General features: G+C 51.8%; 1 protein-coding gene across 3 annotated transcripts in view; it reads left to right on the top strand.

Moving 5' to 3' along the window:
* The window catches only part of HCK (HCK proto-oncogene, Src family tyrosine kinase), a 31,288-nt gene that overhangs the window by 3,926 nt on the left and 1,759 nt on the right, over positions 1-25,603 (top strand). The window contains exons 1-13 of one of the 3 annotated variants that reach the window (XM_054046387.1): positions 3,565-3,707; positions 4,551-4,605; positions 12,454-12,571; positions 13,339-13,381; positions 14,157-14,256; positions 14,609-14,704; positions 15,575-15,678; positions 16,466-16,615; positions 17,426-17,578; positions 18,200-18,382; positions 19,026-19,102; positions 23,938-24,091; positions 24,440-24,571. In XM_054046387.1, the coding sequence (XP_053902362.1) occupies positions 12,455-12,571; positions 13,339-13,381; positions 14,157-14,256; positions 14,609-14,704; positions 15,575-15,678; positions 16,466-16,615; positions 17,426-17,578; positions 18,200-18,382; positions 19,026-19,102; positions 23,938-24,091; positions 24,440-24,571 (1,309 nt within the window). In that variant the 5' untranslated portion in view covers positions 3,565-3,707; positions 4,551-4,605; position 12,454. Of the gene's footprint in view, positions 1-3,564; positions 3,734-4,550; positions 4,606-12,453; positions 12,572-13,338; positions 13,382-14,156; positions 14,257-14,608; positions 14,705-15,574; positions 15,679-16,465; positions 16,616-17,425; positions 17,579-18,199; positions 18,383-19,025; positions 19,103-23,937; positions 24,092-24,439; positions 24,572-25,603 lie in introns of those variants that run through there. The other 2 variants (XM_054046386.1, XM_054046388.1) reach the window with 2 other exon arrangements.

Raw genomic sequence — 25,603 nt, 5'->3', positions numbered from 1 at the left:
AGGTTCTGGAGCGGGTTGTGCTCTAGTGCACACAGATGCTTCTGTCCATTCGCTGAGGCTTGATCCCTTCTGCCTCATCCCTCCAACATGTTCCTCTCCCAATCCTGTCTCTTGCCCTGGGCTCAGGCTTCTCATCTAGGTCTCTTTGCCCAGCAAGTCCCAACCCAGTTCACCCCTCCTGGCTCCTTGTTCAATCCATCTCTCCCCTCCCCAACCTATCTCCCAGTCCTAGTCTCCCTCCCTAGACTCCTCACCCAATCTCAGTCTCCACCCTCCTTCCCTGGCTCTTTGTTCCAGTCTCCCCATTCCATGACTCCTAGTCTGAGTCTCAGTCCCAGTTCTCTCCCCTGACCCACAACTCCTTGTCAGATCTGCCTCCTGCGGCCCGCCCCATTCCCCCTGTATTAGTTCCTGGCCCTAGTCTTCTTGTCCAGACAGTCACAGTTTCCCCCACAGTCCAGTGCCTTCTCCTTCTCCAAGATCAGTGTATCCCCGCCCCCATCCAACTGGATCCCAGATTCCCACCTTTCCCTCACTGGCTCCCAGTCCCCACTCTCCTGGCCCAATCAGTTGCACCTTCCCCACCTGAGTCCCCATCCCAGCCTCTTTACCCAACTAGTCTGAGCCTTCCAACCCATCCCTGGCTCCCAGCCCCACCCTCCCGGCCTTCTTGCTCACCTAGTCCCAGTCCCAATTTCTCTCCCCCTTCCAGTCCCAGTCTCCCCAGACTCCACATCCCAATCCACTCCTTTCCCTCCCCTATAGTCTGGTTTTTGTCCCCTCTGCATTCGAATCAGACAGTTTCTTCCTCTATTCTGCCTGAGGGCCCTCCATGTGGTTACTGAGAGCACAGACAAGACATGTTCCCTGCTCTGAGTTCTTGGGCCCAGCCCTACCCCAGCATAGAGAGAGAGCGCAGCCATTACAGGGAAAGACCAGCTTCTCTCCTGTAGCCCTGGGCTATAGAGAACATGTTCTGTGGGGATGGTGCATACAAAGTCTGGTCAGCCCTGGAGCTGTGAGAGGATGGAGTGTGCTCAGTGAGGATGGACTTTTCCAAGATTTTAGTTGCTAAAACTGAAGAAGGTTCTACCAAACATGTGCAAACTGCAATTTTTCCAAGGCTTATAGCTTGGCCAAATCTGGGCAGATTTTCATGGGGATGGTAAAAGGAACATCCCTGACACAAAATCTACCCCTGCCAAATTTCAAGTCCCTGCTCCAATGCATGGCGGTGCGAGGGCCGTTCAAAGAAAAACTCACCAGAATTTTTTAACGCATTTTCCCCTTAGCCAGCCTCGTTCTCAGAAATGGCCAAACTGTTTTGGCAGAAATAAAAAAAAGTCAGACATTCAGAATGGAAAATTTCAGCCTGAGCAGTTAAAGTTTGGCAAAGTTGTAAGCAACTGAAAACAGGGTTTTGTAGTGGGAAGTGTCAGGCAACCTAATAATAGGCAGTGCAATTCACTGCTGCTAAGAACCCCAAAGAGAGAGCGAGCTGTTATACTCTTGTGTCTTTCACTAAAAGTTAATCCAATAAAAGACATTACCTCATGTAGCTTGTCTCTCTTGTATTTAGAGAGACAGAAATGGAGAGAGCAAACGAGATGCTTAGGGAGAGATGCTGGGGTTCTCAGAGACATAGAATGGACTGTTTCTGTTCCTGTTCCTTGCAATTAACATTGCATTCTGGGTCACTTCCAATAACTAAGAAGGAACTTGAGGTGTTGTCATACAACAAGTTCCTTAATTTTGCTCGGAAGAACCAATCTATCAGCCATCATTGTTCAATCTCTAGAAACTGCCCCAGTGAAATGCTGCTGACCTTTGATGTCAAGAGATAACGTTATTTTCTGATGATGCAAAAGGGGTTTTCATCAAAGTGGACTATAGGTCAGATTCTGATCTCCGTTGCACGGGTGTAAATCCAAAGTAACTCCACAGATAATGCACGTATTGGGGAGTCTGATGCCCCATTGCCAGAGCAGAATGGTAACATTTTAAATCCACTTTCACAGATCTCGGTGACAACACAGGGAGAAAGGCAATGGAGAGTCAAGCCCTGGATGATGGTCTTGCACAAAATTAACCTCTTTGCCCAAGACTCTGGCTGCTAGTGGGCTGACACAACAGTTTGGGGGTCGATATGGCGATGCCCAGGAGCTTGGGCTCACCATGGGATTATATCGGATGTGGCTGTGAGAGTCATGTGAACATTCTGATCAGAGTCAGGTTTGGGAAGAGGGGCCAAATCAGCTTCATTAAGTTCACAAAGGGAGGGTGAGCAGCGGGGAGGAGACCCCTGCAGGAGTGAGCAGGGATATTTCTCTCCATTATGTTTGTTTTGTGTAGTTACAATCCAAGGAAGGCCATGAGAATTCCTAGTATATACATGCAAATTATATTGTGACTACATCATAAATATGAAAATACATTCTCTCAAGAATTGGTTACTGGTACAGCTTCTGCAATGCGCTGATCCTGGCTAACTCCATGCTCCCACGTCCCATTCATACCATAGGGCTTGGCTCCCTTTAGGGAGATGGGAGCTCTGATTGGGAGTGGGACGTTATGACGTTCCCCAATAAATCAGAGAGGGACAGATGGGAAGGAGTGTCTCTTGTTCTGCATTTATTATTCTCTGACTCTGTGAGTGATTAGGATGCCTAGGCTCTGGCTCCAAACCAACTCTCCGGCTGTGGGCCTGGAGGTGGTTTCTTCTTGGAGTGGTTTGTGTGTGTGTGTGTTGAGTTAATAGCCAAAGTGAAGGCCATACGGAGCTGGCAAGTGTCATTCACTTGGGGTTCATTTTTAAGGTAATTTTTAAAGCCTCGCATGGAACTCATTGAGGTTTGTAGAGCACAGCAAGGTCCTGAGATGATGGAAGCCAGAGAAGGGCAAAGTCTTGCCGGAACAGCCGGTGGTGTCATTGCTAGGGTGCTGCCGTATTTTCTTAAATCTCACTTGGGAGTTTTTTGTTTGAAATTTCTCTCATCAAAATTGTCACAGCGCGAGAGGCCTGTGGAGTCTCACAGTGCGCCCTCTGCCTCTTCCCACCAGCCTACGGTGCACCCTGCTCTCCTCCCCGCATGGCGCAAGCTCTCCTGCAGCTGCTCAGCCTAGACATGAAGCCGTTACTGGTCCTACACCGAGGTCCTTCTGTTGACTTCAGGGGCATTATACTGGCATAAACTAGTATCAGGGAGCGGGGAGCCAGGCCCAGTGTCTTTGAGGGCTAGTGACAACCAGCTCCCGGAGGGGAAGGGGCCAAAGTCCACCTGAGAAGACACATAATCTTTGCTGGTAAGAGATGATGGCGGTAGGAGCAGGGGCCCTGAGGCAGACAAAGGTGGCTGGAATGGAATCGGAGTAGGAGGGCTCGGCAGATGCCAAACGGATAGTGGGCAGGGTTAAAAGTATGTGGGCGGGGCATGTGGCGGTGGTGGGCGGGGCCTCAGTCGTGTGGGCGGGGCATGTGATGGGGGGGCGCTCAGAATCGGCTCCTGAGGGCGGGGGCATGGTTTGCTCGCCACTTAGCAGCCGGTTCAGGGCAGAGCGGCCCCGGGCAGGCGCGGGAGCCGGCAGCCTGACACCCGGACCCGGGGAGCAGCGGGGGCTCCCAGCCCGAAGGAGCCCGTCGCCTGGGGCTCCGCGGAGGGACATGCAGCAGGCGGGGGGCTGATCCCCAGGCGGACCCGCGGCTGCTGGTGAGATCGCCGGGCTGCAGCAGGGGGTGAGCAGGGGAGCCCGGGAGCCCGCCCCGACGGGCGGCCAGCCGCGCTCGGTGGGGCCCCGGGGAAGGAGCAGGGGGCTGGAGCCGGGGTCTCTGCAGGATTCGTGCCGGCCCCAGAGCCCGGGCACCACGCTCCGGAGTTGCCGTGGGTGGGACCCGGAGAGGGCGCAGACCGTGCCTGGGCGCCCCGGCTGCGGTGCGCGAACCCCCGGCTCTACCAGCGAGCCCCTGGCCGGGCTGGGAGGTGCGTCCCACCCGCCGCGTGGGCAGGCAGCGAGCTCTGCAAGGGAGCTGGTTGCACCGCGGTGCGATGCTCTGGGCTGCAGGTTGGGCTCAGCTGAGCCCAAAGTCACCCAAGCGTCTGGCCAGGCTGCTGTGCAGAGTCATTATTGAATGTTTGGAAAGTGCTTTGGAAACGAAAAGCAGCTCTGTGAGTGCCGAGCAGTTTAGCAGAGCTGTGGGTGGGTCCCAGCGCGGGGGTTTACAAAGGGTAGTGGTGTAGGGACAGAGGAATTGCTAGATGGGAGCAGGTGAGGGCTGCTCTAACGTTATCCTGTCTCCACTCCTGACCACTACCAGCTTCTGCAAAGTCAGGGGCAAGAAATGGTTCAGGGCAATGATGGGATAACCTGTCCTCAGGGCAGACTTCTATCCCCTTCCCTTGAATCCACTTTAGTAAAGATTGTGCCTGGGAATGTGCAGACACAAACACTGTCTATTTGGGTGCCTGCAAATAGACCACCTGAAGCTGTTGGAAGGTTATTTATGAATTAAAGAACTGAAGGTTGACTTTTATACGGTGTGGTCTTTTTTTCAGGAACTGAAGGTCATTGCCGGTTTGCGGAGAAGGAACTGAAGTTATCAACATTGAGGTATGGTTGGGGTTTTTTTCTATGTGTGAAATGAAATAGCTGAAATGTTGACACATGAGTTCAGTTCCCCTTAAAAATTGCTGATATGTGTGCAACTGCTGAGAGCTAGGTACTGGCAACTCTTAATGACAACCCTCCCCGCTTACAACCACCTACACTCCTCCAGTGTCCAGTGCCCCAAATCTACAACTGGAGCTCCGTTCCTGCACTCTGAGGCAGGCAGTGTTGTTATGTCACCTGGGGTTTCTGTTATTGCTACAGGTCTGGGGATAATTTCGTCCTTGAACTACTGACTTCAGTTCAGTGACGCGGCAATGAATTTGGCCTCTGGTGTTTCACACCTTGTGGTGACTTTGAAAAATGAGGTGCACAACAGCTCTTTCCCTCTCGTCCTCCAGAAAGAAATGTAATTAGAACGTGTCTTGTATCCTTTCCCTCTCAGGCCCTTGCTCCTGGTGAAGGCAGCACCTCAGGCTGGGGCCATGTGACAGTCACTAGATCTGGACTTCCAGTACAATGACTATCAATTCCAGCAACGATAGCTGTTCCAGACCCAGACCTCTTCTTCACATAACCATACCAAATTAAGCCCCACATTGACAGCAGGAGTGCAGCCTGGCCTCCCTATTTGGAGGTGCAATTTGCATCTGCAAAATTATACTCCAATTTCCCCCCCCCAGTTTAGTGACTGTCACCTGCAGAAGTTAGCCACTGGACAGCTAACTACAGGATTTGCGAGCCATCCATCTCCAAATATTTGCTCTCACCATTTTGAGCCTCTAGAAAGGGGAGGCTGAGCTTTCAAAAATATAATGCTAACTCATAGTACTGTGTCATAACATCCCTGCTTCTAGATAGCAATATGGAGAAGGGGCACCTTTAAATACCCCTCATTTATTATGAAAATGGACCCAGAGAAAAGTCCTACAATGGTAAAACGAAGGGAAGGAAGCTCTCAGTCCAGTTCCTAGTAGTTCTATCTTGACACAGAAGTGTTGTATTGAACAGGCCTGTGCCCTGTTGGCTGAGTGGTGTATGGGGGAAGCTTGCACGGTACCTCCTTGCATGCTGGACCTGTTCTATGGATAGAACAGTCCTTCCATCTCTGGGCCTGTTAATCTGAACCCTTTTGCTGACACTAAATGCACCCAAACAAGTTGAGAGTGGAGATGAAAGAAAACAGTAAAGTAAAAATAGTCTCTAGTAAGCAGATTTCTAGCCCAGGGGTTTTCAATCTTTTCTCATTTGCCAACCCCTAAAACATTTCAAATGGAGGTGCAGAAGCCACTGGAAATCTTAGACATAGTCTGTGGATCCGCAGGGGCCAGCGGACCACAGGTTGAAAACCACTGTCTTAGGGCAATCGGGAAGATGCTATCCATGCTACTACTGAGAGTTACAAAGCAAACATTTAGTACTTTCTAACTGCATAAAACTCACAGGGCCAAACCCACCGGTTGGGGTATCCCAAAAAACTCCCACTGACTCCTTGAGTAAGGACTTCAGAGGCTGGCCTACAGACACCCAGTCAGAATGAGCCATCAAGGCCAGGACTCTGCCCTGTTCTAAAGCCCTCTGCTGGGACTTTATTTTCCCTTTATAGACAGTTATTGCTGTATTGCTGCTCAGTGCTTTGCCCCCAGCCTAATGTAGGGGGCCCAAAGGGGTCTTCATAAAGTTCGTGGCAAGTGTCTATCCGTCTGGTAGCTCCACCTGAGAAATGAGGTGCACGACAGCTCATTGGAGGGGCTCTTTGCAGCCCCGTGGTAGGAGACCTGTGTTACAAGGGAGCAGTGTATTGCAATGGAGGGGAGCATCTATTGGGGACAGGGGGGCTGGAACAATTTTTATAGTGGGCGGTGCTGCTGATGGAAACCATGTATGTGGTGTTGGTTATTAGTACTTCAACCTAGGGGGTGTGGTAGCACCCCTAGTTCCAGCACCACTGATTGGAGAGGGCACGTTCTCCTGGATTCTGAGGAGGTTGGTACTGGCAGAGTAGAGGAGCCCTAGAACAGATCTTGGGGAGGGAGGAAGGGCCTGATTCTCTCTGCTGTTTGGAGAAATGCGGTTATCTCTCTGGGCAGGCTACAAGGTTCCTTCCAAAATGGAGAACTGGTTTCAAATGTCTCTTAGGTTGCTGTTCACAGCCTCGCCTGCGGCTTAGGTAGCGGCCCTATCCTGAGAGGTGCTCCTGCTGGGAGCCGAGGGAGTTCTTGCTGTACTTCTCTCTTGGTGAAAGAACCCCCTTTCGCATTGCTCACCCCCTCCTGGTCTCCATCGTGGCGGGAGGAGTTCAGTGCGTGCTGTCAGTTACACGGCGTCTCTTGCTTATGCTGTGGTTCTCTTCCCTTTCCATCTGCAGCACCAAGCACCTCCTTTCTCTCGTTCTGAGTGGGGTCTCCACAGGACACCAGGAAGCTGCTTTTTCCGCTGTCTCTGCTTCTTGTGGCCCGTTCACTGCTGACACTTTAAAGGTTCACTGACCTTTTGCAGGGAACTTTGAAAAGCCCAGTGAGGGGTGGCAGTTGCCACACTTCTCTCAGTACGTAAGAGGACAATGAGGAACCCAGAAACGGCGGGGATGGGGAGGGTGCCGTGGGGCAGCGCAAGGGACTAGCATGAGGAGGAATGGGATGAGATTTAGAGAGGTTAAGTGAAGGTGAATGTTAGGAATTGCTCCCTGAGGCAGTGGAATAGTCTCCCAAGGAAGGTGGCGGAAGCTCCGTCACTTGGAATGTTCAGAACTACAGGCTGGACAGAGCCCTAGAGAATGTGCAATTGGGGACATGATCTCATGGGTCGTTTCCATCTTGCTTCTGTGATTTTTCTCCAGAAGTCCTTCCCCTTTGGCAAATTCAGATCATGTGATGGGCTCCCCCAACCTGCATCTCCCATCAACCCCACACTGAACTCCCTCAGCCCTAGGAGTACTCCATATATTCCCCCCCCCCCCCCGCTCACCCATTCCTTTTTTCTTTTAATTCCTTGTATGGTGTTTCACTGGGGGGGGGGGAGGAGTCTGCTCATAGGAGCAGATACTACATGTGCCCGTTAAGAGATTTCTGTGTCTGCGTTATAATTTGCCCTTAGTTCCACCCCTTATGCTGTGTGGCTGCCATTCCTGTAATTCTCAGGGCCTCAGTCACCAATGTGCCCATATTGTTTTGTGTCACTCTGGCAGTGCCGTGGCGGGCAGGGGTACGCTGGGAATCTTGTTCTGGGTGCATACGACCGCTCCCAACAGAGGGAACGGCCATGGGCAGAGCTCACCAGAGTAGCTGGCTGTCGGAGTGACTTTCTCCCTTCTTGTGTCTCCCCCCCCAGCAATTGTCTACTGTTGTGCTAATTGTGATGGAATAAATGGGCCCAGAGAGTCAAAGGTGTTAACATGATCCAGTCACTGTACAATGCTACACAGTTAAACACGGCTTGAGGTTTCAAGTACGATGATCTCAGGCTGCTTAGCCCCAAGACAAACAGTGTTAAAAATCTTTATAATCTTTTATTAAGGATACCGAGAAGCAGGGAAAACAAAGCATTTGACATGTAAAGTATTAAGCAAAGTTTCATTTTAACAATATCCCTTGTTTCCATTAGCTGTAGAGAGTTTTCATAAGGAAACCCCCGTCTGACAGCTGGTTTTTTTGTTTTAAAGATGGTAATAACAGTCCTTTCTGGAAAAACAACGAGGAGTCCTTGTGGCACCCTAACAAATTGCATCCGATGCAGTGGGTTTTAGCCCACGAAAGCTTATGCCCAAATACATGTTAGTCTCTAAGGTGCCCCAAGGATTCCTCGTTGTTTTTGCTGATACAGACTCACACAGCTACCACTCTGAGACCTTCCTGGGCAAAAGAGAAACAGGGAGTTGAAATGGTCTGGAGCTGCTGCTGCTGTTAAAGTCCGGCCCCGTTTCCTGCAAGATAAAACAAGACAAACACACAAGAGTGGAGAGAACAGAACAGGAAAGACAGAAAATGTAACGTCTGTCTCCAGTGCAGACTCTTACTTGCAATCTCGCGGCTAGAGAACGCTGGCCCAGCACATGGTCTTAACAGCCACTTGGAGACCTGGCAAACTTGTACCAATGCCAGGCTGTTGAGGGCACTGCTTTTAGCTCCGCTGGTCCCAGGCTCGCAGCAGTGTTGCAAAAGATGCAGTTGTTTTGGCTGGGCTGAGCCAGACTCCATTAAACAGAAGGCAAAAGGAGAGAGAAAGAAAGGAGAAGAAATCAAGTGGGGAAGGAAAAGGCCACAGGAGGAAGGGGTGGCAGCAGGAACCCAGTCTCACATTCCATGTGCCAGTCCTAAACCAATAAATAACCGCTCCACTCCAGGGCAGTGGGAGGCTCCCGGAGGGAGCAGAGAGGGTCTGGGGATGGTGTGCTGCTCTCTGGGTGGCCCTGCTACCTGGCTCCCAACATGCCCAGGCTCCTGGTGCCTCCAGTCCCCTTGCTCCCCTGCTGGGGAGGGGAAAGGACCTGCCTAGCTGAGGACCAGCAGAAGTCCCAGAACGCCGTTCCGGCTCTTAAAGGAAAAAAAAAAAAAAGGTACCGGAACAGCATTCTGGCCTGACTCGAGCGCTGCTCACGTTCCAAGTGGTGCTCGGGATTTAGTGGGAGCTGGGGGAGGTGGCAATGTCATCGGAGGATTTGGGGGTCCCAGGAGATTGTGAGGGTAGCAGTCATGATGGTGAAGATGGTGCCTTCAGTCTACCCTTCTCATTTTGGTCCTCCCCAAAGTGTCTTTTCACAGCCCCCAAAAGGGAGTAATGGGTGGAATAGCCCATCACCTCATTATTTTGTCCCCCAATTAGGACTTACATCTGATGTGCCATTTTGGGGCCATTGATTTCCGGTTCTGTTGTTCTTCTGTTTACCAGTCACGATCTTAACACGGTGCTTACATGGTGGCAGGAGATCGCTGTGTTAGAACTAATCTCCTGTTTGCTCCCCTTCTGGTTACAGTCCTTGTGACAGCTTAGAAACCTTCACCTGCTTTCCAACCTTTGAGCTCACAGCTGGGGTAGATTTTAAGGCCAGAACGGACCATTGTGATCATCTAGTCTGACCTCCTGCACATCGCAGGCCAAAGAACCTCACCCATTCCCTCCTGTCACTGACCCCTGACCTCTGGCTGAGTCACTGAAGGCCTCAAATCATGGTTTAAAGATTTCAAGTTACAGAGAATCCACCATTTACTCTAGCTTAGTTTAAACTTGCAAGTGACCCAGGCCTCATGCTGCAGAGGAAGGTGAAAACCCCCCAGGGTCTCTGCCAATCTGAACTGGGGGGAAATTCCTTCCTCACCCCAAATATGGCCGTCAGTTGGACCCTGAGCCTGTAGGCCAAGACCCGGCAGTCAGACACCTGGGAAAGAATTCTCTGTGGTAACTACGAGCCCTCCCCATCTCCAGCCATTGGGGGTATTTGCTACTAGCAGTCACAAATTGCCTGCAATGGCATGTGGCCCATCTCATCATACCATCCCCACCATAATCTTATCAAGCTCAGTCTTATCACAAGTTAGGTTTTATGCCCCCCCTGCTCCCCTTGGAAGGCTGTTCCACAATGTCACTCCTGTGGTGGTAGTCCTGTTGGACCCCCGTTCTTCCAACACGATGCCTGTAAATCTTGACTTGTGGAAAGACCTTGCAGGTGGGGGCAGGAGGGACATGAAACCTTAATGACATTTTTACATTGGGGTTTTCTTTTTAAGCAAGCCCCCAATCACTGGTTTTGATGCAAATTTTAGATCCAGCACCATTGCGCAAATAGACCAACGCTGACCCCTTGGTGTGAAAGTCCTTGAAGTGTGGGGACATCTTGGCCTGCATCTGAATTCTGTGGTTCGGGCCCTATGTCTATTTAAAACGCAGTTAATCAGCTACTCTACCGCCTCAAGCCTGCGATCACAGCCACAACGCGGCTGTTTTTGATGAAATATGATTCAAAAATAGCATGCAGGCCAAGCGAGATGAAAACGCTGAGCATACAGCAGTGAGCCTGGAGTCAGGCAGTACAGTCATGGGGAAGGCTTGGATGAACAAAAGACAGGGAACACCGTTTTGCCTTCCCCGGACTCTGAGGCCCAGAAAGTCCCATGCAGTTTGCTGAGCAGGGTTGAGCACAGGCACTACTGCAAGGGGGACGCGTGCGGCAGAGCCGGTGACTGGCGGACTCATTTTCCAGGGTGCTGAACACCTGTTACTCTTGTGGGTGTTGGAGTGTTCACCAGACCATCGGTGTGTATGTCCTTCCCTCCCTCGCAGGGGCGCAGATTCACTAGTGTTTGGAGGGTGCTTTGGCCACCACAAAGACTTCTCTTTTTTAACAAGGATGATCATTATCTGGCCAAGTCCTGCCGCCTTCGCTGAGGGGAACTCGCACTGAATCCAGTGGCCCGCGGCTGCAGCGGAGCTGTGCGATTGCGATTCCCACTGAAAGCTGATAGGAAGTGTGGCTGCCCAGCAGGGCTCAGGATCTGGGCCGGTGGGAGTCTTGTCTGAGTACAGGCCCCGGTGTTTGGTCCGTGGTTAGCAGGGCCGGCTCCAGGCACCAGCCTACCAAGCATGTGCTTGGGGCGGCACCTGGAGGGGGGCAGCGCTCGGGGTTGGTGTGGTTTTTTTTTTTTGTTTTTGTTTGTTTTTTAAACATACTGGGGTTGTTGGGGGCCCCCGGCGGCGCTCCGGCCCCAGAGCGGGGCCGCGACTGGGCTCGCTGCCCTCCCCCCGGCGCTCCGGCCGGCCGGGGAGAGCGAGGCCGTGGCCGGGCTCATCGCCCTCCCCCCGGCGCTCCGGCCGGCCGGGGAGAGCGAGGCCGTGGCCGGGCTCATCGCCCTCCCCCCGGCGCTCCGGCCGGCCGGGGAGAGTGGGGCCGTGGCCGGGCTCATCGCCCTCCCCCCGGCGCTCCGGCCGGTCGGGGAGAGCGGGGCCGTGGCCGGGCTCGCCGCCCTCCCCTGCTGCGCTCCCCGCCAGGGGGTGGGGGGCGGCGGGAGGCTTTTTTGCCTGGGACGGCAAAATACCCAGAGCCAGCCCTGGTGGTTGGTATCTCGGTCCCCAAAGATCCTCCCAAGTGGGCGGTGCCAGTGGCCATGTCTGGGAGCATACTGCTAGGGCTGTGATTGCGGCTGTTTGAGGAGTTTTCTCTCCGCTCTGTGAGCCAGAACTGTGAGAAACGGGATGTCCTCACTCCTCGCCTCCCCTGCACTGCCAGTGGTGTTGGCCTTTTGTCACTTCTCCCCCAGCTGTCTCCGGGTGCCTTCTGTTGTCCCTCGGCATGGGACGCTCGGTCTGAAAGGTCCCCAGTTCTCCTCAATCATGTCCTTCCTTCAGGCCCCTCTCCGCTGTGATGCCCTCGTGAAATTCACCTACTCAGACCTCTCTTTTCTCTGAATAAAACAAATTTAAAAACATCTCCTAGTTTCACGATGATGGTCTAGCCCTTCCTGAGTAACCACAATATCCTCCTGCCAAGACCCCTCACGCTTCCCCCTGTCTAATGATATTTTGTAAGCTCCTTGGGGTCAGGATTCCTTCCCTTTTGGGAAGTTTCTACCGTCTTTGGGCTCCTTTGGAGGGAGTCGTGATAATACTCCTGCTGTATGATGTAAGCCAACCGCGAACTGCCTGGGGTTAGGGAGAGATTTTCCTCTGGGCTGGTTTTGCTGTTCATTGTGGGATTCCAGCACTTGGCACTGGCCGCTGCTGGTGACCGAGCAGGCTAGATGAGTGGGGATCTGATGGCTGTGTAGGCGTGAACATGGGTTTGTCAGTGTTAAAGTTATTTCCTTTCTGTGCAGCACTGAGCCGGTGAAACTCTATTTCTTTCTCTTCTTTCCGCTGCAGGATGGGCTGTGTGAAATCCAAGGATGCCAGAGTGCACGGCAAGGACTTCAAAGCTGATTCTAGCCCTAATTTCCTGCAGCCCCACTACGTGAAAGACCCCACATCCACTAACAAGAAAGTAAGTGGGAATGTCAGTGGAAATTTCTTTCTGAGCGCTAGGGAAGGTCACTGCTGCTGTTGTATTTACCGATGGGTCAAGGCCAGGGGCAAAGGTAAATGAGGTGCAAGATCCAGCCATTAGAAGAGAGAAAAGGGAGCTACGGAACCTCTTCCCCCCCCCCCCCCCCAACCAGCCAATGTTTCTGTTTGGATTTGACGTAGGCAGTAGGACAACCTGCTCTTGGGGCATCTGGGACCAGCACACCAGCAGGAGTCTACTTGTCACCCGTCACGGTGCCTGTGGCTTGGGGGTAATGCTGGTTTGTTCTGGGTTGGGAATGCAAATGCATTGCAATCCTTCCCGGGGTCGGGCAAGAGGGTAAGCTGATGGAAATGAAGAAGCTAATGGAGAATGAAAAAGAGAGAAAGGGGTCAGAGAAGGAGGAAGACACTTGAGAGGGAGGAAGAGGAGGAGGAGGAGATGAAGGTCATGGTTCCACTAGAGGTCAGCAGTGAATGGGTTAAAGAGAGAAAATAAATATTGCAGGAGTTCGTCATCCATAATGGGCTGTGGCACCCCACAGGAGCGTGTGCTCCATCCCACTGTCCATCCAGACTTTCATGGTGCAACTCCCAGCTCTGCTGAGCCCAATCTCCCTCCGTATGACCTCTCCACGTGGTCTCCAGGGCTGTCCACGGCCCATCTCCATTCCGCAGGGGAGTGATTGGTCTGTGTGATGTCTGGGGACTTCATACTCTAACCGTTCCCCCCGTCTTGCTTTCCAGAACAATAATGCCTCCAGCGCGACTCAGCCCCACCCAGCGAATGGTATGTATAAAATATGATCTGCCGGCAGCTCTGTTTGGAGCGAGCATTGGAGATGAATGTGAACTGCAGCCTTTAGATCTGGTTCAAACTCCCCCAGAGCAGAGGATCTGTTCCGGTGCCCCGGTTGGACCCTTCCCTAGTACGAGATGTCTGAGCGTTGCATGTAATACACCAGCCTTTCACCTTTGGGAACCTGAGTTCAGATTCCACTTGGGTCCTGGGTGCCAGCGACTGTAATGGTCTCAGTGTGATGCCTCTGGATGCTCAGGCATGTCCCAAGCTCATCAAAAACCTGAAAACAGACAAGTCCATAAATCGTTACCCCCCCACGGAACCTCCCCCAGGTCTGCAGTCCCTGCTGTGCACCAGTGTGTTTGTGTGTTGGGAGGGGAGGCGTGAGTGTGTACGTTACTGTGAGGGAGACGAGCGCTTTGCTGTTGGCTTTGTTTTCTATTGGAGTGGAGGGGACTCCACTATTATAACAGGGTTGGCTGGGTGAATAGAGAAGGACCCCACCAGAGGGGCCTGATCCTGGCAAGTCAGGGTTGGAATCCATCAGGGGAAACCATGTGGGGTCAGCCAGGACTAATTGTGCATGCACAGCCAGTGCTCCCTCTGGGTGAAGGATCCACTGGAATAATGGAGGGGTCCCCGTGATCTGTGGACAGAGAGGGGTGAGGATGTCTCGTGTCTGAGTCAATTGCTTCCCGCTGCCCGTGCCCAGGAGAAGCTCTTCTGCCATTCTGAGGGACGGGGTGTGTGTTCTGCCCTGCAGGCTCTGATGACTCCATCGTCCTGGCCCTGTATGACTATGAAGCGATACACAATGAGGACCTGAGCTTCAAAAAAGGAGACCAGCTGAAGGTCCTGGAGAAGTAAGTGCAGCCCCGGCCCCCTTGCTCCCTGGCTGCGGGACTGGAAGGCATTGAGGTTAAATGAGTGACTGCGTAAGACTAGCCTGTTTTTCTTGCGGGCCTGGCAACCCCTCGCTGTGCCCTGGCTCTGTGGGTCCTGGGGAGCCTTGAAGGCGTATTCCCTGTGATTACGCTTCTCTAGGCTTATGGCCCGGTAGAGTTTCCTCTGCTACAGGGCTTCATGGCCTGGGGTGCAGCATCAGAGATGCCTTAGAACTGCTGCCTTTGGGGGGTAGGGAGGACTGGAAATGCACTGCAGACTCCCATAGCAATGTCGGGTGATGGGAGCAATCTCATGTCTGTCTCTCCTCAGGTCGGGAGAGTGGTGGAGAGCAAAGGCGCTGACCGGGCAAGAAGGCTACATCCCTAGTAACTACGTTGCCCGGGTAAACTCCCTGGAGACAGAAGAGTGAGTCTGCCATTCATTTGGGTGGAGCAGGATCTCTGTGCAGGGATAACCTCACAGATCCCTCTTTAGCTGAATAACCTGCACTCCGCTGCCCATCGTGTCTGCCGTTCTCTGCCTTTTCAGGCGTAACCTTCTCATTTCTGTTCTGCTGATCTTTGCTTCCGCTTGCTGCGTCTCCAGGAAGGTTAAACTCTTCTCCTGCCTAGAGACAGACCTGGGGCTGGCCACCAGAGTCTCCGCTTCCCACTGCCCCACAGATGCCTTCTCCTCCTTCATGGGAACCATAAGCTTTCCCTGCCCTTCCCCCCACACCCAGAGAATGAGCTGCCCTAATTCTGCCCAGGCCTTTCTCCACCACTCACTCCTTCAGGGAGTGGGAATGCCCGGAGTGCAGAAGGGATGGTTAAATGTGGGCTCCAGCCCCCCAACCCTGGCTTTTCAGAGTCCAGAGGAGAAAGTGAGGCCAGGGGGAGAGATCACCCGGGATGCCTCCTTCCTGTTCCTGTGTCCCAGGGAGATCCATTGGAAAGGCATGACATAGAAGCCCTGGTGAGTACCCCAGAGCACAGACAATGGTGGGGTGGAGTGAGGTCTTCACAGCCCAGTGATGGAGACACAGGAGCTGTAACTGCCATGTTACATTGACAGGGAATGACCCTGACAAAGCAGTGCTGTGTTGTAGAAACACCATGGCAATCCAGGCTGCTTGTCCTGGAGTCTCCCGTGACTCCCCAGCACCCTCGGCTTGAGTCTGTCCTGGAAAGGCGTAAATGGGCAGAGTTTCAGGAATATCTGAGAAGCAGAAAAGCTGGGAAGCCACCTGCGTGCTCAGCGCGGGTGGCTGGGGTCAGCTCTGGTCTCGCCCTACAGGTGGTTTTTCAAAGGAGTCAGCCGGAAAGATGCAGAGCGTCACCTCCTTGCGCCGGGGAACATGATTGGGTCCTTCATGATCCGAGACAGCGAGACGACGAGAGGTAACAAAGGGGGCAGCAGAGGGGGTGCTGCCCCTTGTGGAATCAGAAGGCCTCTGCTGTCTGGGACAGGGCAGGAGGAGGTTGGGTGGGGGTGGGTGATTCTGATCCAGACAATGCAGCAGTTATCAGGCAGGGAAAGAACAGCGGTCTGAAAGTTTCCCCCTTACGAGTCCCTTCTCTGCTCTGGGCGTCTAACTTGGTTCCTCTTGCTACCAGAACATACAGTTCTGCTAAAGTATTGCTGTCACCCGCAATGTTGCAAAACACCCTATTTGGTGTGGGAGGGGTGGGCTTGCAGGAAATGACACGATTTGACACTCCTCTTGAGGTTAGGAGGAGCAGATGATGGGGAGGGCAGAGCTTATCTGCTTCTCAGCTCAGTGCTTCAGTAAACAAACCCATTGCAAACTCTTCCTGGTGTAAGGGGTTGAGTGTCAGCCTAGAAATCCCACTGCCATGCTTCTGGAAATCCCTGCAACAGACAAAGGGATGCGGGCACTTAAGGGAGAAGGGAGGAGCGGTTAGCAGAGCTGCTTTCCCTTGAGCACGGCTGCAGGCTGTTGAACTAGCTGCCCTTGGCAGCAATGCACTGGGTTGCATAGTGGGGAGGTTGCTGTGGCATGGGCAGTAGGCAGTGGTGTGGTGGAGGGGAGCTCAGGCTGGCATTACTGGGGTAACCTGTGCAAGTGTGGAAGCTCTACAGAGCAGGAGCCTGTAGCTACCCGCTTTCAACAGGGCCTGCCGATACCCCTGGAGTCTCCATTTGCGTGTCTGTCTCTTGAATCAGGGAGCTACTCCTTGTCTGTCAGAGACTTTGATCCCCAAAATGGGGAGACAGTGAAGCACTATAAGATCCGGACGTTGGACAGCGGTGGCTTCTACATCTCCCCTCGGAACAGCTTTGCCACGCTCCAGGATCTGGTCAGCCACTATAAGGGTGAGTCCTACGTTACATGCGCTGGGTCCTCCATGGAGAAAGTGCTGCCTGTGCACACTGCCGCCTCCGGGCTGCCTTGCTATCACCATGGGCAGGCGGCTTCCCTAGAGGCTCATCTCCCTGCAGCATCTCCTCACTCCTGCTGCCTCTGTCCCTCTCTCTGCCCGTCAAGACTTCGTTCCTGGTTTTCCCTTCATTTTACGGGCTGTCTATCAGTTACAGAGTCTTCTGCCTCTAGGTTACTGCTTTGAATCCAGCCCTGGTCATTGGTGCCTGCAAGTCGTTCGTGCTTGACAGCTGGTTTGATGCTCTAGGACATAATTTTGATGGCTGTAGTCCAGTTCTTAGCGACAGGCATCCACATCCCCAGACTACCCCCACACCTAGCGATCTGCATGCAGGAGCAGAGGCTTGGAGAGCTGCACAGTCAGAAACTTTCCCATACTCCAGAAGTGGCTTGTGCTCCCCGGCCTCCAAAAACCCAGGATGCAGGGCACTGTGGGGAAGCTTCCTGAGCTGTACCTACTTAGTGCATAGAGGGGACTTCACACGCCAGGTCACACGCCATGCGGATGAATGTTTATCCTATTAAAGCAAAAACGGTCCTTAGGGCTGGACTGAATGGCATTATTTACGTGGCAGACTGTTATGTGAGTCGTGAAATCCTGCGTGCGGTGAAAACACCTGCATCTACGCTGGCCCTTATGCTATTACTAGTCGGAGAGGAGCAGGCCCAGAGCTTTGTAGCCCAGACTCACCCTGCCTGGCAGAAAAGACTGATCCTGATCGCTAGATTTTGTTCTTTTTCAGGCCAAAGTGATGGGCTGTGTCAGAAGCTCACTTTCCCCTGCTCTGCGCCAAAGCCACAGAAACCCTGGGAGAAAGATGCCTGGGAAATACCCCGGGAATCCCTGAAGCTGGAGAAGAAGCTGGGAGCTGGGCAATTTGGAGAAGTCTGGATGGGTAAGAGCAAGAATTGGGGGTCAAGGGGAAAGGGAAGCCAGAAGATGGAATGATGAAGGGGCTCTGAAGGCAAGAGGTGAGGGATATAGTAGGCAATAAGGAAGGAAGGCCACTGGAAGGAGGCAGGTAAATAAATGATCTCTCCAGCGGCAGAGAAGGGAGGATTTGAATAATTGGATATATGAAACCAAATTCTGCTTTTCTTTTTCTCCTATGATTTGCCTCTCGGGGCTGGGCCACGTGAACGGGGGAAGAGCACTGAAGGATATGTCTAGCCACCAGCCTTCATGTAGCAAGTGTGTCCATACAAACCAGGGTCATGCCTCTGAAATCTAATGATCTCCCAGGGCAGAGAAGCCTTGGTGCGAATTGGGAGGGGTTGAGGCACTATGGGTGGAGGAAGAGAGATGAGCAGCCTCAGGGGTGCTAGCACCTGGATCAGGTTCCTGACCTGTAACTAGAACAGGACAGAGCTGTAACTGCAGAGTGGGAGAGGGCCATGGCCACTGGAAGAGAGGAAGCCCTGTACAGTTTTGCTCTCAAAGCAGCTAATGGTGTCAGCAGCTCCAGGCAGGTTGGGAATGGCCTTGAAGCATCCTAGTGTCCTCCTATCCCTTCCAGCCACCTACAACAAACACACCAAAGTAGCGGTGAAGACCATGAAGCCAGGGAGCATGTCCGTGGAAGCTTTCCTGGCGGAAGCAAACCTGATGAAGAGCCTGCAGCACGACAAGCTGGTGAAGCTGCACGCGGTGGTGACCAAGGAAGAGCCTATTTACATCATCACTGAATTCATGGAACAAGGTAACTCTCCCCGCCCCAGCTGACCTGCCTCTGGGGCAGAGAGAGAGATGGAGCCCCGAGTGCACTAATACCAGGTGGTAACGCTATTCAGGGCCCGCCCGGGGGTAGGCGAGGTATGCTCCTTGGCAGCCCCAGACAGACACGGTTGCCCGTACCCCTCCACACGTGCTGTCCCTGGGTGTGGGAGGAGTGCGTTGCCCATGTGCAATTGGCCAGGATACGGTTCGTGGCTGGAAGTATGTGATAAGTTGTTGCCAGGAAAGAGGGAAGGAGCATGGGAAATGACAGGAAGAGAACAAAGAAAACGGCAAGAAGCATGAGAAACCCTTGGAGTCGAGCTAGCGCCCCTCCTCCCCCCAGACTAACCCCACCCTGCAGGCATGCAGAAGGGAGGCAGGAGACACGTCTCGCGGATCAGAGCATGAGAGGTCCCATCTTCTGCCTGAATCCCTCTGGTTGCAGCTCTGGGGACGTGCAGGATTGAGAAATCGCTCCTGGGAGGCTGGTTCTGTAGTGCGCCCCTCTGCGTTTCCCTGAGCAGGTGTGGGGAGTGCGCTAAGTTTGCAGGCCATGACCCAGGGCTTGGCGACAGACAGAACATGCTGCCCAGGCCCTGACCACTTCCCTGTCGTGTCCTTTGCAGGCAGTTTGCTGGATTTCCTGAAAAGCGATGAAGGCAACAAGCAGCCTCTCCCGAAGCTGATTGATTTCTCTGCCCAGGTGAGGAGGGAATATGGTGAGGGCATAAGGGTGGCCTGGGAAGCCACGGAGGAGGAATGGAGCTGTGCACAGTGGCCAGTGGTGAGAGAAAAGCCAGGCCAGCTTGTGCTGAAGGTCTTTGCGCTAAGGCCTCAAGTCTCCGCAGCAATTGACCTTTTGGGGTTAAAACAACTGGTCTCTTGGCACGTTCGTGAGCCCTGTGTGAGCTGGAGAGGCCAGACTGCAGACTGGGATGGTTACAGAGCAGAAGGGCCCTTGTACTCAAAGGCAATGTGGTCTAGAGTACTGAGCATGGGAGTGGGTACCAGGAACCCTGGAGTGCCACTTAATTCAGTGTCACTGAGCAAGTCCCTGAACTCGAGGCCTGCCCCTTCTCTTGCTGAGGGCAGTGTCAAGTACTGACGTGTAAGTAAGATGAGTGCCAGGCTGCCTGTCTTTAAAAGGCAAAGAGCAATACTTCCTTACCTCTCTCGGGGTTGTGAGTTGTAACAGCTGAGTGTTTGGGATGCAATTGGGAGGTATAAAGGGCCAAACTGTGTTACTGGAAGGAAGTGTGTTAGACTCAAAAGCTGAAATGATCAGGAGAAATATTTGGCCTGTAGGTCAGTAGCTGCTGGGAGCAAACCCCTGCCTGGGAGGTTCCTCCCTGGTAAAACCTGATGATGAGGGAGTGGGTAGAGACCAACTAGGCTCTGTGAAGAATTCAACTGTTCAGGATCTAACAATGGAGAGTTGTGAGCCTGATTTGAAAATATGCAAATAGGCCTCGTAGGCTCCAGGAAAATGTGCAGGTGTGGGGGAGGACCTGGTGCTTTTTCTGCTTTGGGAAAGGGAAACCTGGAAATAATCCAGTGAGTTTTCTTTCTCTGCGTCTCCTCTGATGCGTTGGTGTTCTCACTCCGCTCTCTGAAACAACCGGCCACTTGTTCACAACTGTCCCTGGGCCCCACAGTACAGCTGTGTGACGCTTAGGAGAAGCAGGTGTGTGGTGGTGGCTGAAGGGGAAGTAGTCTGTTCTCTGATGATTAACCCCTTAACTATAGCATTTGGCAGTTAGAGGTCTGGGGACTGTGCAGCTGGGTAGCGTTGTAAAGGATCCAGTTGGTCGGCTATCTGGCAGAGAACCAGTCCCAGCCTTTCCCATGTCAGGATCTGGAGGAGTCTGTGTCTATTAAGGGCCTCGGTTTTATGCTGTCCAGTGGCCATAGAATTTACTACTGCTTCTGGTGACTTTTCTTTGTGGGAGTCTAGATGGGGAAAGTTTCCATTTTATTTCTGGTCACCCAGACTTGCTCTCTCCTGTCTCCAGGATACAGTGGTTTATGGCTGAAGTCAGCTAATTGCCAAGTGTGAAACTCAGAGGAGCAGCAGAAATAACTGTGTGTATGGGTGATCTGGTTTACAAGCCACAGGCCACCTGGTGGCTCCAGCTCTGAAACCTTTCTGCCAGACATCACGGTACTCGGGCAGGGCCATGTAGCTTTCCAGCCAGGGCATTCTTTACTCTGTCAGAAAGTCATGCTTTGAACCACCGGCCACTGTCTCTGGCTCCCCAAGGCTCTAACTGTTTTCCACTTTACCCAACGTTGGGAAACGATTTTAAACATAAGACTAGTGTTGTCTTGGGCAAGGCTCCTGGAAAGGGGCATAATGAACGTTTGCTCCATACACACTGCCTGGCACAAGTATGTTAGCAGAAGCCATGCCTAAAAGGAGTTTCCTAGCAGAAGGGAAAGTGGGTTGAAGATAGGGCTAAGGAAAGGAAAAGATTTCACAGGAGTTCACAAAATGCTCCCTGAAAATAGCTTTTGAAATAACATTTTCAGAACCAGCTCTTCAGATAAGTTGGATGTGCAGTTGTGCATCTAATTTGTGTGTGAAGTGATCTGATTGTGCATCCAAATGTATTAGTATTTCTATTTCAGTAGCAGCTAGAAGCCCCAGCCAAGGTCCCGGTCCCAGGGTCATAGGCACAGTACATATACACAGGCCAAGTCTACACTACTAAATTTTGCCGGCATAGCTATGTCAGTCAGCATGTTAAAAGCCACACCCCTTCTCCAGCATAGCTGTCAGTAAAATCCCCAGTGTAAACGCAGCTATGCTGACAGAAGGGTGGTTCTGTCAGTGTAGCTAATGTGCTTCAGGGAGGTGGTGGTGGTATGCTGGAAGAAAAACCTTCTTCTGTCCGCATGCACTGTGTCTACGCTAGGCAGCTCTGCCGTGTAGCTATGCTGGTATAGCTGCATCAGCAAACCCTCTGAAGTGTAGACTAGCCCCTGGTAAGGACTTGTCTGCACGTCAAATGATACAGTGACACAGCTGCAGCGCTTCAGTGTAGACACTAACTATACTGACGGGAAGGATTCTCTTGTTAGTAAAGGGACTCAACCTCCCCCGAGAGGCAGTCGATGGAGGAATTCTTCCATCCACCTAGTACTGTCTATAGAGGGACTTAGGTCAGCTTAACTATACTGGGCAGGGGATTTTTCACACTCTAGACTGACTTAGTTAAACAGACCTAATTTTCTCATGCAGACCAGGGCTTTTGGACTGTATCTGAGGCCTGGAGAGCTTACCCTCAAAATGACAAGCTAAAGGTGGGAGAGGCAGAAATATGACATGGCTTGCACAAGGTCATGCCCAAGCTGATGGCAAAGCTGGGAATAGAACCCAGGTCTCCTGGTTCAGCCCCATCCACCGGCACAGTGATTCTCAAACTTTTCTTTCCGCAGACCACTTGAAAATTGCTGAGGGTCTTGGCAGACCACTTAATGATCTTTCCAAATGTTGTTTGTACCATTAGCTAACTATTGTAAAGTGCTTTGGATGAAAGCGCTATATAAAAAGTCATAATTAACATTTTTTTTTCTACAAATAAAAGCACACAACTCATATTTTAATATCAGTATTCTTACCTTTCTAATATGATGGATGTGCCCACTCTCCCCCACTGCGGCAGCCCCCCGAGCTGGGGCTGGGAAGGAGGGGGTCTCTCCCCCCGCCGCAGAGCTGGGGCTGGGAAGGAGGGGGTCTCTCCCCCCGCCGCAGAGCTGGGGCTGGGAAGGAGGGCCGTCTCCCTGGAAGCTGCAGCCCTGGAGCTGCGGAAAGTTGCCTCTTTTTCTGGCCGCCACCCTGCACATCCCAAATTCCCCCCACCCCCTCTTCTCACCCCACTGCCCCTTCCACCTATCCCCTATTCCCCCCCCCAAGGCCACCACCTCACCTCACATGTGCATCTTCTCCAGGGTCCAGGCACCCAATTTGTGGAGCCACACCTGTGCGGCTCCACTAATTAGGTGGGTGGCCCTTCATTCTCTGGTGTGTGGCCGCCCAGGCGCGCACCTTAGAGGGAACTATCTGCGGACCACCTGAATGGAGCTTGCGGACCGCAGTTTGAGAACCTCTGCACTAGAGCACATGGCCTCAGGTAAATGCCTCTGCAAATTAGATATGCACTTGTGCACATCATTTTTCTGGATCTGAGCCTTCACAAAGGGCTTAGCTAGAACCTTTAATGCAAACACGTGAATATTTCCTCCAGCTTTTCCAGAGAGAGGCAGCAATACATGCAAATAGCTCCTGGGCAGCTGCGTGAGCAGCACGTTTGCACATTCAGAATGAGTAACTGTGGGTGCAAATAGGTTCCTGAGTGTAAAATTACCCTCTTGTGTCTGTGGCACTTGGTTTTTTGCATAGACATCACAGGTGCAAGTATTTGAAAATTTAGGCCGCCAAATTCTATGGGCCAGATTCTCCACGGGGTAAGCAAGTGCAGTATGCATACTTCATCCACATGAATACTTTCCTTTCCAGCTCCATGGTTTATCCCTAGTGTCCCATTCTCTGCTCCCATTGCTCTGTCTGAGTGCCTCTTGATGACCATTCTGTGTTGTTTGAGGCGAGTGCCATCTACTGGGCTCTCCCACATATGAGCGTGGTCAGATAAGGGAGTGTTATTTAGATGTAATATTCAGTGCTACTATGGGCAAGGCTGAATTTAAAATTCCCACTCCGCAGTTAGACATCTCGGGCACCACATCCACTGAATCCATGAGAGAGATGTCTGGGGGAGAACTTTGCTCATCATATGTTTAGGTTCTGGGAGAGCTGCTCTCAGTTCTATAGAATTTCTCCATCCTAACGGGAGATCTGTATATGTTGTCACTTACATTCTTCTTCATGTATTGGGGCAGGGGGCTCAGCAGAGATAGTTCCACGTGTGCAGTTATAGTGAGATTAGGAAAAAGATTATCACTGAGGCAGCTTAAAAGCAGACACGAGCCTAGTATATTCCCACAGGTCTTGATATAGAGTTGAGGGCCTGTGGCAACAGATTTGGGTTATGATCATGTGTGTGGGTGCTGGCAAATTCAAGAGGAGTGTGTTTGTCTGCAAATTCGTGGGTGTTTGTGAGAGTCCATGTGCATGACGGTTGGTGAACAGGTTAGATCCCAGCTTCCAGTTCATGGAAATTTGCAAAGGCTGGTTCTGATACATCAGTTCATCAGCCACTGTCCTCTGCCATCTCCCCACCATGGATGTAAGTGGTGCATAAGCTTCGTGTTGGCCCTCTGCAGAGGGCTGAATGCCACCCACAATCCTGGACTTCGCCATAATTGATTCCCTGTCTTGAAGCTCAATGAACAACCCTTTCTTTAGGGGACAGATTTAGTCTGTCACCCCACTTCCTCTTGGAGAGAGAGGGTTCACTGCACACTCATTGTTCTAGTCCTTGGTTTCCAGGTGCTTGTTAATGATCAGCTAATGTCTTTCATGGTGCCCATGAAGGGTCTGTTTCTGTGGCTCACAGACACTTTCTCCCCTTTCTAAAGATTGCAGAAGGAATGGCTTTCATCGAGCAGAGGAACTACATCCACCGGGACTTGAGAGCTGCCAATATCCTGGTGTCAGCCGCCCTGGTGTGCAAGATTGCCGATTTCGGGCTGGCCAGAATCATTGAGGATAACGAGTACACAGCCCGGGAAGGTAGAGAGAGCTGCTGTGGATGCCACGTGCAAATGCAGCCTGCATAACCTAATAGGCCTGCCAAAATGCACATGGACAGCCCAATTCAGAGGTGATGTGTAAGATGGTGTAACCTGGACTCCCTTAGGTCTGCTTACACCCACCTACCCATGTACACGGGAGTCTGAGTTGGCGTAATTTGCATGTCGAGGACATGTGGAAGAAGTTACCACATAGGTTAATGTAGCATGGAGGCTACTTAACTTGCATCTCCATAGATCCTTCTGTTAGTTACTTATCTTGCTATGTGCCTCGCTTCTGGCCACTTGGCATGTGAGTTACACCTGACAATTTTGATCTATTTGCCAGGTGCCAAGTTTCCCATTAAATGGACTTCACCAGAAGCCATCAATTTTGGATCTTTCACCATAAAATCAGACGTCTGGTCCTTTGGAATCCTCCTGATGGAGATAGTTACCTATGGGCGGACCCCATACCCAGGTACAAAGTTGAAACGTCTCCATATGCTATTCTTGGCTTGTCCATATAATCTACTTCTGGCTGAAGTTAGAAAGGTATCGGGGAAGGAAGGGTGCATTGAGAACTTTGAACCACAAAAGTTGGGGAGCAGTGTCTGAAGACAGGATCGTGAGCACAGGCCAGGTGACAAAGCCTTGGAACAAGAAGTAAAAGGCAGAGTACCCAGGGCATGGCATGGTCACATCTCTGACCAACATGTATTATTAATTCATCCACGTTTGCTGTTTGGGCAGGTACCAGCCCAGACTGGATGGTGTGAAAGATTGAAACCCAGCTGGTGCTCTTAATTTAACCTTGATTACTCATTGTCTATAGCCTAAAAATACACCCCAGTTGAAACTTGTAGACATCAAAGTGCACAGAGCCCAAAGCAGAAGCTGCAGGAGTCCCAGATTTAGAGACTGAGAAATAGACATGAAATTAAGGTCTGTTGTTTCAAAGGTGTCCACTAAACGTAGATGAATCCATTTCTGAGTACCCAGCTTGAGACATGGCTTGATTTCAGAGATGCTTAGCACCACTGAATGTGGATGGTCAGCACCTTTGAAACCCAGGGCCAATGCCAGGTGCTTCAGAGTTAAATGAACAGAACATGTGATTCTCAAGTGATCCATCCTGTTGCCCATTCCCAGTTTCTGGCAAACAGAGGCTAGGAACGCCATTGATGGTCCTATCCTCCATGAACTTGTCTAGTTCTTTTTTGAATCCTGTTATAGTTTTGGCTTTCACAACATCCCCTGGCAACAAGTTCCAAAGGTTGACTGTGTGTTGTATTAAGAAATACTACCTTTTGTTTGTTTTAAACCTGCTGCCTATTAAATGAAGAGTGTGGTCTTTATTTTTGGAGTGTTATGCAGAACTGGACTTCGTAACTGATCTCTCTTATTGGGATAAAAAATGATTGTTAATAATGCTTTGAATGTCATTGTCTCTGATTGCTGTACCTTTCCCAGGTAGTGGTATGGGGGTTCATCCCCACCACTCTTCCTGTGT

Source organism: Malaclemys terrapin, chromosome 12 (genome assembly GCF_027887155.1).
Source record: "Malaclemys terrapin pileata isolate rMalTer1 chromosome 12, rMalTer1.hap1, whole genome shotgun sequence".
Classification (NCBI taxonomy): domain Eukaryota; kingdom Metazoa; phylum Chordata; order Testudines; family Emydidae; genus Malaclemys; species Malaclemys terrapin.
This window is presented reverse-complemented; position numbering and strand designations above follow the sequence as displayed.